At 46.2% G+C, this 12,222-nt stretch overlaps 1 protein-coding gene and 1 pseudogene across 1 annotated transcript in view; one reads left to right on the top strand and one right to left on the bottom strand.

Moving 5' to 3' along the window:
* The window catches only part of LOC8030277 (hydroxyacid oxidase 1-like), a 47,045-nt gene that overhangs the window by 13,289 nt on the left and 21,534 nt on the right, over positions 1-12,222 (top strand). The window contains exons 6-7 of the mRNA XM_040210210.1: positions 593-618; positions 2,803-2,961. Of these exons, the coding sequence (XP_040066144.1) occupies positions 593-618; positions 2,803-2,961 (185 nt within the window). The remainder of the gene's footprint in view (positions 1-592; positions 619-2,802; positions 2,962-12,222) is intronic.
* On the bottom strand, positions 8,160-11,310 carry LOC115330660 (annotated as a pseudogene).

Genomic DNA, 12,222 nt, shown 5'->3' with positions numbered 1-12,222 from the left:
ATTAGAGGCTAACCAGGCCCCCAAAACGACAGGTAAAGAGCCAGTCACTGGAGCTAGTAACAGCCATAGCCTTTAAGGCCCGTTCACACTCTTGCAACCGAGTGCGACCGAGAGAGACCAAACCGGTTTTTAAGCCTCTTGCGATCTCTTAGGACCAGCTCCGCTCAGTGCATCCGGTCCCAAGAAGTCTTTCTCGGTCGTACTCGGTTGCAAGAGTGTGAACGCGCCTTTAGACTGGTCCATAAACTGTCAATTTACAAGAAAGTCGCTAATTGCCAGTAGGTCATTTGTACCAGGTGTAATACATAGGTCTATATAATCAAAATACCTAGTGCTAATATAAAGCGCACCTCATTATCAGAAATACCGTGTATCAGCTCTTGCTCAATTGAAATCGGCCACACCGATTTTCCATATATTCACAATTCCTGATAGTGTGAAGAGAAGAAATGGTGTAGTGAATGACTGTTTTCCTTTTAATTTCGAGCTCATAGTTTACCATCCCACACCGAGAGATGGCAGCATTTCTGTGTCTCCCGACAACCCCATGTATTTTGGCTCGAGTTTCCAGTATTGGTAGTCAATGGTATTTGACTCCTGGATGGATTACCTTCGACAGTACGTTTTGGTCGCTTTTTATAGACTGTTTTTTTAAATTCGCTGTTGGCTATTTAGGGGTCTGTAGTGTAGGAGTGGTAATGATGTTGATGAGAGTTTTAGTGGCGCAGCAGCAACGGAAATTATAATGTGCCGAGCTTGACATATTTAGGTCTTGTCAAAGAGACATTTAAACCAACGGTTAAATAAAAATCTTGACAGATATTACGTTTTTTTTAAATCAAAGTTATTACAAGTTGGAGGTGAACTGAAGTCGGCGTCACACTGCTTATACATCATACAAAAGAGCCTGCATACAGATTCAAATGCGAGTCACCGCGAGATCCGTGCTGCGATTGCCGCATAGCATTGCGTTCAAGGAGCAGATTTAGCACGCGGCATTCGAATCACAGATATTACAGTGACTCGTGTTTGCAGACTGTCTTTTCTATGGTGTATAAGCAATATGACCCTTTCATAAGGGTTCTCGCACGACAAACGCATGGTGTGGAATGCGGGAATTCATCGTCGGATGCCACAAAATAGCGTCCCTCTACAACGGAAACAAAAGTTGGCATGCAATAAAACAGTGCCCGCTGTGTAAATCTTTGCAGAAGATATATCTGTAGTCTGGAAATTTTAATATTCAAAAAAAAAAGCTGGCAAAATGCCCTTTTGCTTTGGAGGATTCAGGAGCAATCTCAATATTGTACCAAGTAGCTGAGTTCTTTGGACCGAAATTTGTTTTGTGTTTGGCAATAACCAAACTTGATGCTTTTCTTTGGTTAGAATTCAGATATATTGGGCACAAGCTGCAGAAGCACAACAGTTAGGCTGCACCTTTGGTTGTTCAGAAACGTAGCCTGGCAACTTTGTGCCTAGATAGTCAGACGCATGCAAGTATGGGGCTTTACATTTCAGTTTTTCAGCTGCCATCTGGATGTTCCAGGCTATAACTTCCGAGAAAATATCAGAATCCAGTTTCATTGCTGGTTGTTTTGAGTTGTCACATGATATGTTTGGCTTGTATATCTGGCATTTTGGCAATTATGTGGCGATCAACACAAAAGCCACATGTGACATTCCACCGTTTATCTGGCTAAAAAAAGTTCTTTGGCCGTAATTAACACTTTTAGAGAAGAACCTCATTAGATCCCAGTTAGGTCCATACGAATGCCAAACTTGGGCCAAGCTAGGGGGTTTCACCGGTGTGCGGCATGTGATTAATGCATTCATTCACGCTTCACCTACAGGCGTTATAATTAAGAGCAGCATGGCAGCTCCTGATTGCTTGAATGGAACTTTATTTTGTCTTTTATCAAAAACAGTCAAGATCGCAGATAACCCTGAGTCAATTTTTATATCCTATAATCATCGTCGACGCATGCTTATCTCTGGAATGTCGTGCCCACCACAGTGACGGTTGCGTCACAAAACACCGTTTAACAGTTGTCGTCGATGGAATTTTCGTTCGTTTCCAGGCAGAAAGTTTCATTTTATGAAAGCAATGCTGGTCGGCAATTTTCGTTTTGGTGCTCTGCATCACCATCTTGTACATTCTTGCCTCTATGAACTCGCCGTACTGGGGAAAGGACACAAATTTAACACGTTAGAAATTAGAAGAAAGTGATATAATAAGCTACACATATGCAATAGGTGCTTATTATTAAATTGCAGCCAATGTTAGATTATTTGCGCAGTTTTGAGTTAATTGAACGTCTTGCGAACGCCTTTGTTGAACTTTTCGCTGCGTAGGAATATTACCCTTCAGTGCTCCGTACAAAGACACTAATTGACTTGTATGTGATGCGTGTTTAAGGTATGCGGTATGTTCCATGCAAGTTAACAATTTCTTCCCCTTCTTTTAAATCGGTGGCGATTGCGCTAACCTACCGAAGCTCGCTGCAGGTGGACGAAAGCTCGTACTGCTGAACCCAAGGGTCTAGGGATCAATTCTCCACACCTGTCCGTTTCAATTTGAATAAGCACCGTACCTGGCGCGGCCGTGCACAATCACTAAAGCGTGATGCACGCCAGAAACTTTGGGCTTGATGTGATACTGCACTGCTCAAATTTCTCATCTACAACGGAGACGCCTGATGCCCATTTGGAAATTTTAACTTACTAACTTCACGCCGTCTAAACATACACGCAGCGCAATTACTGTTCACTATGACAACCACACTTGTCTCGCTCTGCTTGCAGATCGAAGCCCTCCCTGATATCGTGAGTGCAGTCCGTGGCCGAGTCGAGATCTACCTTGACGGCGGAGTCCGTCGAGTCCCTGACGTGGTCAAACCGCTGGCTCTCGGAGCCAAGGCAGTGTTTATTGGACGCCCAGCCCTCTGGGGGCTGGCGTACAACGTAAGACGTCGCATTTTTTTGCTTCATAAGCTCAATGCTTTCAAGGTCAAGCGTTTTCGTACTCTCAATAAAAGTGACACTTCAATTTAGACTACGATAAGGACGCAGTAAAAAACTACTCCATCTATCAAGTGTTGATTAGCTTCTTTTTTTTCGTTTGATGAGGACGGTGTTTCATTTTTGCCTCGGAATATTATTTTCTATAAAATAACCTATTTACTATTAACCACAACCTTGTGGCGAGGAGTCTTTAGCATTCAACCAAACACAAAACGACAGTCTTTTGCGATTAGAGATTAGGAAGTCGTGTAGCCCGGACGAAATTCCTAATGCTTTGTTTACATAAGTATGCTGAATGGTGTTCCAAGTTTCTTTTTTGGGTTTACTTTTCCCGTTTAAAAAAAGGGTGAGGTACCACTAGACCCGAAAGTAGCTATGGTAGTGCCCATATATAAGAGTGGCGAAAAAAAGAGTGTTTGCAACTATAGACCTGTGTCGCTTTTAAGTACGTGTAGCAAAGTTCTCGAAAATTTTATTTTTAAGCACATCATAAGTTTCCTAGAATCAGAAACGTTCTTAGTTGATGAACAGCACGGTTTCTGACGAGGACACTCGACAGTGACTCAACTTCTTCACACGATCCACAACTTTGCCTCAGTCATCGACAATGATGTCAGGTTTACACTATTTTTCTAGTTTTAGCTAAGGCGCTCGATAGAGTTTCGCATAGGAAGTTATTACATAAGCTGAAGCAAGTACTTGGCAATGAATGTCTCCTGAGGTGGCTGGATTCTTACCTCACGAACCGCAAACAGTTTGTTTGTGTGGGCAAAGCTGAATCCACTGAATTACCTGTTCTTTCTGGAGTGCCTCAGGGCTCGGTGCTCGGTCCGCTGCTGTTTCTTTATTTTTATAAACGACCTGCGAGTAAATAAGCACTCTATACAGTGTCGTTTTTTCGCTGATGACTGTGTATTATTTTTCCAGATATCTAGCGTGTCAGATCGAAAATGTTTAGATGACAGCGTTAAAATTATTTTTTAACAGTGTCAGAAGTGGCAAATGAATTTGAATGTTAAGAAGTGTGTGCAAATGTTGATAACGCTGAAAAAGGTTCCCCTTTTCTTTTCCTGTACCATTGACTCAAACGCTTTAGAAGTAGTTAATGAGTATAAATACCTATGTGTTACAATCACGTCAAACTTGTGGGAATCGGAGCTAGTTAGATGCCCGCATAAACTGGCGCCCCACGTTGGGCGCCAGATTATGAGGGTCGCTACCTAATCGACGCCCGATCGGGACGTGCCTCGCTCGCTCAACAAGAAGTCACTCACGCAGTGTGCGTTTTGAGAACACTTTACTAAACTCACGCGTCGGTGGTCAGCGTCCTTTCCTCGTCCTCCTCGTCGTCGTCCTCGTCGTCGTCACACACACTGTCTGGTCCGCAGGCTCCGAAGAGGACCCCCCTTGTCCCGCTTCCCTTTTTGTATCCTCGCCCCCACCAATCACGTGCCCCCCCACGACCTGTCCACGTGAACACCCACGCACCTGCCACGGGCCGCGCACGATCCCCGAGTGAAGATTACGCGCCGTACGGTGACGCGCCCCCGTCCAGGGATCCGGGTGAGCACGGAGCGGGCGGCTCGGCCTTGGCAGGGTGCGGGAAGAACGGGCGAAGGGGAAGGGAGATGCGGGAAAGACGGGGCTCCAGGGTGGCGCGGCCGGACGGATTCCTGCAAACTTAAGTTGGGCTCATCACATTAAGCAGGTTATTGCAAAAGCGTCCAGTCAATTGTGGTCGTACCGAAGGGCTATGACCCACTGTACAGTCTCCCGCAATATGAAAGACCCACTGGGAGCGCCTGGCCGAGGCGGTGGCTGGCGGGGGCGTTGCGTGCGCTTCGGGCAGTTCCATTCTGCTTCGAGGGGAGGACGCTCACTTGAGGCTCAGTCAAAGCGCAACGGGCTTATCAGTTTGTGCTGAGTCCCGAGTGAGTGTCCTCCCCTTGAAGCAGAATGGCACTGCCCGAAGCGCACGCAACGCCCCCGCCAGCCACCGCCTCAGCCAGGCGCTCCCAGTGGGTCTTTCTAACGTCCCTGGATATTTTTCATTTTTACAGGTAGCGACAACTTTCCTCCTTTCCATCTACGATTCCTTTTTCTCCCCAAAATTTTCCCCTCTCCCTCTCTAGCGCCGCCATTCGCTTCCTAACGTCAGACGGGAGGGCGGTTCCGCTGTGTTGTTATGTGGTCAGCAGTAGCGTAGTCTTCCTTGTTTTGGTAATTTCCAGCGCGTGAAATTAATTTGGATATCATCGGGTTACTTACGTGAATCGAAGGTAAGCTGTTATTTTCGCAAAAGAACATATATATATCAATATTTTGCCGCAATCCCTATCATACCGCAGCGAGAGCTTTCGCGAGCAATGCTCTCGGCGATGCTAGATATGTGCGCGCCTGCGTTACAATAAACTATTTATATTTGTAATAAAGACAAATACCTTGTGAAAATTTCATTCCGTCGTCGATAGAGCCGCATGGTTAAGCTATTGTGAGAACTCTATTTTGTTTGCAACCATTCTCCCTCGTGGCGAGCGTTGGTAATGCTACGCAAACGTGTGCACGGTGTAGACGCAAACGCGTCTGGAACTCGTTATTTTGGGGTGTATCTACATGACTTCAACACGCATTTTGTTATAAGTACTAGTAGCAGTGTTTGGATGGAAAACAAACGTCGTGCAAAGTAGTGACCTTGGCGAGTTTCGACGGTGCGAGATCGGTGCGAGATCCAAACAATATTTCGGGTGAAGTTACACCATCGCACGTGTTATCCCCACATGCGATAACGGGCAATCTCGTCCTCGAACCTCTACTACGGAGCCTTGTTAGGTCTCAAATAACTCTGTGAAGGATTCTAGCTGGCAACGTTCGCTGTTTTTGATTGCTGGATAGCATACCTTCAGTGTGCAGTGAAGAAATGTTGCATACAACTTTTATTATTTCGCCACATTAAACGGTGAATCCAAGATCAACTTTATTAGATCGCGTTCAAGGAATTCGTTATGAACGTGTTTAATGTCTCTGTCTACTTTTTTCTGCCTAGCTTCCACTGTAACATCCACGTATATATTTTTTTAGACAAAACCCCCGAGACTGGGGGGAAGGAAGGACAACACAACACGAAGCACGTGCATTGTGCAGACATTTTTGTTTATTTCAGCTCTTGTCCTGCGATTATATATACTGTATATCTCTAAAGACAAGTGTTGAAACTCATGAGCAGTGCAGTAAAATATAATTAATGTAATTGGGTTCACGCAAATGCAAAGCACATAAATAGTAAATATGGGAAGAGCCCAACTTTGTTGCAATTTAATTGAACTGCCAGATGTTATGATATGTATGAAGTTTGTGTATATGAAGAAAGTGTCTTGGAAGACAACGCAGATTTTTTTTATTTTTTTTTTATTCAAGATCTTTTTAGGAAGCAATCAATGTTGCAGTCGAACAAGTCATTCCACAGGAAATTAGGAGAATATGCTTAAAATAAAAGATAACACGAAGAGAAACAGCTGCTAGGGTGAGCTAGAGGGGGAGGTGTGCTCATTGCCTACTTCGCTCCATTTTAGTGATCCAGGATGGAAGTGTGAAGAAGAGCACCCACAGCATCACTTCCAGCCTACTATGCCAAAGCAGAAAATGAGCACACCATACCCCTCCAGCCCACTCTACCAGCACCCTTACAATAGAGAAGACGCCATGAATGCTTTTCTTGCATGCGATCAAGTCCTGGTCTTTCTCTTCACATAAGTGTGTCCTCCCTTTCTCCTATTAGCACTTCAAAAAGATAAAGATGTCCATGGTGGTAGTGTTTCCAATTTTTTGAGGGCCGAGATACTGGATTTCTGGTGTTTATCGGAAAACCAACGACTGTCACTGCCAAACAGGGATGGAAACGCTAAATAAAAATTCTCCGAGCGTTGGAACTGAAAACTTTTCCGAAATCAACGATGTCTCGTGAGTGCAACGGCCACTAACGCACTCAGCACGAACCCCAGCAGCCATTGCCGATGATAACAAAAGTGCCAACCCAACCGGCGATGACCACCAACCGACCTGAATGGCGATGATGATGAGAATTTTCAGTGACAGAGAAGTGGCTTTTGCAGCGATTGTGAGGAGAGCCGACAGGGAGACGACAACACCAAAAAGATGGTTGGCCCTGGTGATCGAGCGAAGTAAAGGACCACATAGACGGATGCCCAATGATTGGTGGCCAAAAATAACAATCAAGTATAATCGGAAGCATAACAAGAATGTAACGTTGACAACGATAAAAAACAAGCATACCCAGTGTAAAAATCAACAACAGCCTACTCAATCGGGCAGTGGTCAGGTGGCCGAAGAAAGAATGGCCGTTTATAAAGAATCTGCTGGACAGTAACATTGAGCTGGCCCTTAATCACCAAACTGACCGAAAAAGAACAAGAAAGGTATACAATCAGGAAGTAAACAATCAGGTCATTGGGATCGAGCTAGAAAAGAAGGTGCATATTCTAGCAGAGCTGAATGATTTGATCTGCGCTTGCCAGCTGTTATATGAGGAGGTGACAAAAGGAAGTTGAACTGGAAGGAGGCCATTAAATTAAAGATAAAGGAGCTTAGTCAACAGCTGCAAATTGTCGCCAGTCATACAGAACAAGGCTCCCTCGAGAGCATTAAAACGAATTTGCTAAGCCAACCAGTACCACTCTAACAATAAGGACCAGTTGAAGAAGCTTGAGGACTAGATCGAAGAGGAAAGGGCAGTCTTTCACAAAAAACGAGCCACTGCGGCAAACCGGATTGTGTATCGGAAAACGAACAAGCTGTTCGAGCTCAATCGGTCTGCCTTCTACCGGAAACTTGACGAAGACCAGAAGGAGATGGACGAGAACATTGATGTTGATCAGGTGATTAATTTCTGGCGAGGAATCTGGGCAACCGATGACGAAGAAGGGGAGCACCAAAAATTGATTGACCTATTGGACCCTGGGGAGGTGTACATGACTGGACGGAGGAGCCTGCTGCCAGGAATGAGGGTACCGCACCTGAGTAGCAAGCAAAGAGCACAGCCAGCATCAGTCCTACTGTTCACTTCTACACACGACTGTCATTCGTTCAGGGAAATGCCTTAACCTTCGAGGCACTCGTCCCCTGTGGTGTACCTGGCTGGAAGAAGGAGCCTGCTGCCAGGGATGAGGGAACCGCACCTGAGTAGCGAGCAAAGAGCACAGCCAGCATCAGTCCTGTCGTTCACTTCTACACATGGCTGCCATTCAATCAGGGAAACGTCTCACCCTTTGAGGCAGTCGTCCCCTGCGGTGTACATGGCTGGACGGAGGAGCCTGCTGCCAGGAATGAGGGAACCGCTCCTGAGTATCGAGCAAAGAGAACAGCCAGCGTCAGTTTTGTCGTTCACTTCTACACACGGCTGTCATTTGTACTTTTATAAGGAATGCTCATAATAGTGGAGGGAGTTGCTCCCTGCAGCATTAATCGAGAATGGGCATAAAGCACTTATATGTTCTGTGTGTAATTTCATGCAAAAGCAATATTGCACCCTTTGGCATTGACTTACTTTGTTTAAGCACAGAGCGCTGACCAACAGTTCTTATTAGGATGGAGCCTGCCACGTTCGATTTTTGTACCGAGACTTGCAGTGAACCTGTAAATTTTGAAGGCACAAAATGAAACCCCACAATATGGTGCATGCAGCAGACATTTGTATGGCAGAGAAGTCAATGGTCACAGAAATGCATTTGTTTTGAGAGGAACCAATAGAGACAAAAAGAAAGAAATTGTTGTCGTCCTGCCACCAATAGACCCACCTTACCAAGCGTTCTGCGCATGCATGAAGCCGCCATAACTTTAGTTCACAATAGGTAGACGGTGGTGCCCGAAACGGCTTGTGCTGTCTCACGCGCGGAGTTCCAGTGTTTCGGGCACGTGCAGAAAGACTGAAGTTCCCTCAATGCATTGCGACAGCGATGGCGCGTAGTCGAACTGGCTGGTGAGATCGGTTTATGGCATGAATTTTGTACGCCTCACCCCACTGGTGTTAAGGATGGTTCTGACCTAACATAGTGCCACACTGTTAATGCAAACAAGGGATGAAAAATGTTCATATGGGGCACAAAGTTGCACCCTATTATTTGGTGCCAGCATTTACTAATTCAAAGTAAAATGTAAAGAGTGCCGCAGTTGTACTCACACTAACAATGTCATGCAGCATTTGTGTCTGGCCATCATGTTACTCACCAACTGCAGCATCCGCATTGGGCATAAACTCCCTGTCGCAGCTTTGCATCTCACTGGAGTGGGTGGCTGTGAGTATGGGCAAGGCTCGTGCTGAAGCCGCGAATTTAGTCAGCAGGCAGTTAAATTCCACTCACGCTGTTCATTACAGCAGGGACCAGGGGCGGATTTAGAGGGAGGTCCGGATGTCCTGACCCCCCTCTTGATTTTTGCATGTGTAAAATTTAGGACGTGAAACGAGGGGGAGGGGGTTCCTAAACATATGGTATGCTGACCCCAACCCCCCTCAGGAAATTCCTGCATCCGCCCCTGGCAGAGACGAATGTATGGTGCAAATCAACACTTATCCAAAGCACAGAAGAGCATGCTGACATAAATTCCAATACTTGTTTATGATGTCCTCGGTACATACTGCACATATACGCATGGCAGAATAGTCAATTGTTGCAGGAATGCCCAAGAAAGCACATACCACATTTGAGATGGGCAAGTACAAGCCGAAAAAGAAGGAACAGAAGAATTAGCCCAGAGTATGCCTGGCACACGCTTTGAGTTAAGGATGATTGTGACTGCATGGCGCTGCCTGTGCCCGGCTACTAAATGCTGGAATTGCGTGTGACTCACCAACTGGGGGGCCCGCCTGAGGCACAGACTCCTGGTCGCAGTTTTGCACTTTGCTGGATTGTGCCTCTGTATGCGAGGGCAAGGCTTGTGCTGAAATTGCAAACTTTGTCAGTATGCAGTTCAATGCTACTTGCATTCATTCATCACCTTGGACAAGCATATTCTCAATAATCTGTGAAGGAGGAAATACGACACCTGTGAGAGCAGCAGTTGAAGGCAGAGATGGAAGCGTCTGGATGCTGTCTTCCTCCTACAACGGCTCTCCTGCTTAAAATAGGTAGCATTTTAATACCAAATCTAGCAACCAAGTGACTGCAAATTCACCATCTCTGACTGCGTCAACTTACCTTGGATGTTTCCCATTTCCCTTTCTCGCGGTGGTCATCGAAATGGCTTTGGCAGCCTATGGCCAAAGTTGCTGTGACAGTGTCTGGGTTAAGTTTTTTGATGCCATGGCACTGCCAGATCCGAGGTTCAAACTGATCCGGTGAAAAATGGTCCTGTCGAGAATGAACAGGGCTAACTTGCAATTCACGGGACAGTGCACTGAGAACACTAAAAAATTCGACTTTGTTTGGAGGTAGAGAGCATCACACTGTTAGTACAGAAGAGTGATCGCCGCTTTTTTCTCTATCGGAATAAAAAGTTGGTCATCAAAACTGCTTGCGCGGTGGGAAGGGCTAATTAGGGACGCTAACCTAAGCGGTAAAATTTGGCGCCAAGCAACACTCCATGGAAGTAAAATACGTAGAGACACCGATGCTCTGTTCGCGCTAACAGTGCCGCGAATTGTACGCCCTCCACGCGCGCGGACAGTACGAGCTGGAACACCCGATCCAACCTTTTTCTGCGACTCCCACAAGCTCCATTATTCCTCAACTTCGCTTTCTATTCCTAGTTCGGACCACAGCTCTCTCAAAAACAGGTGATAAGCCAAAGAAACATGAAAGGCGTTTTCGGCTCATGTTGTCCTCGGTAGTAGCTTTTCGTGTTTCCTAGAGGTTCACTGCGAGACACTCACAGCTGAAGCGGCCAATCGGCGGCTTCATCTATTCATATCGTGTCCCTTAAAAACTCAGACTACGCGAAAAACTTTGCCGGCGAACAACCGGGTTTTCGAGTGAAAAACAACGGGCTAAAACGGCAGAGCACCGAGGCCGCATTTCAGCTGAGACCGAGTTCGGCAGTCAGGCGCGTCAGGAAAAATATTGCATGAGTACCTATGTGAACGTGTGTGGAAGAGGTAACTAGCCCAGAAATGCTCACCTCACAAAGCTTGCTGCTTCTGGTAGGGACGAAGTTTTTCCTCCCAATCATGTGGAGCCATGCCTTCTGCCACTTCAGATCGGCTTTCCGAAGCGGAACGGCGAACAACCTTTTTCCAGTACCAGAACTGTGGCTGCACCCAAAAGCGCAACACCCCGTCATCTAACACAAACGCTTACTACTTCACTTGCGTCATTACGGTCTAGAAACACCAGGACGTCGAGCTCAAGTCGTCGGCGAGTATCACGAAACACGCGAGCGGACGGAGCAGCCGAGCAGCTTGGAAGCAAATGGCGGACGGAAGTGGCGACGATTCCGGAAATCACGTGACATCGCTCTCCTCCAATAGAAACAGATGTCGGCGCGGCAAAGAAGGACGGTACTTGTAAAACGCAGTGAAAAACATCGCGGGACTTTAGGTCTTTCATATTGCGGGGGAGGACGCTCACCCGAGGCTCAGTCAAAGCGCAACGCGCTTATCAGTTTGTGCTGAGTCCCGAGTGAGCGTCCTCCTCTCCAAGTTGAATTGAATTGCCCGGAGCGCTCGCAGCGCCCCCGCCAGCCACCGCCTCGGCCACGCGCTCCCAGTGGATCTTTCATATTGCGGGGGACTGTACTTCTGAGACAGAGCTCACGGCGTATAAATCTCTAACCCGGCCTCTGCTGGAATATGCTGATATATTACGGGACCTTATTAACATTCGCATGTTGATCAGTTAGAAAGCATTAAAAAACATCTCTTAGATTCATTTATAAATCGTACGCCAAAGACTCACATGTGACACCGTTGTATGCAGCATCCGGTCTAACCGAGTTATCACGTAAAAGAAAATTAAAACGTTTGAAATTTTTGCATAACATAATACATGATAAAGTTTGATAAGTATCTGCAGTATAATGATAGCCGTGATACAATGCAGAAACATGAAAAACTACTCCGTGAGTTCCGTTGCAAGAAAGATGTTTTTAAACATTCAATTTTTCCTCGAACCGTGTGCGAGTGGAATGCGTTGCCCCACAGGGTGTGACAGCTATTGTTTCTGCTGCTCCGTTTGCTAGTGCAATCGATGATCT

Source organism: Ixodes scapularis, unplaced genomic scaffold (genome assembly GCF_016920785.2).
Source record: "Ixodes scapularis isolate PalLabHiFi unplaced genomic scaffold, ASM1692078v2 PGA_scaffold6__148_contigs__length_123643588, whole genome shotgun sequence".
NCBI classification, from domain to species: Eukaryota; Metazoa; Arthropoda; class Arachnida; order Ixodida; family Ixodidae; genus Ixodes; species Ixodes scapularis.
Note: the sequence above shows the minus strand (reverse complement) of the source record. Positions and strands in the feature narration are given on the sequence as shown.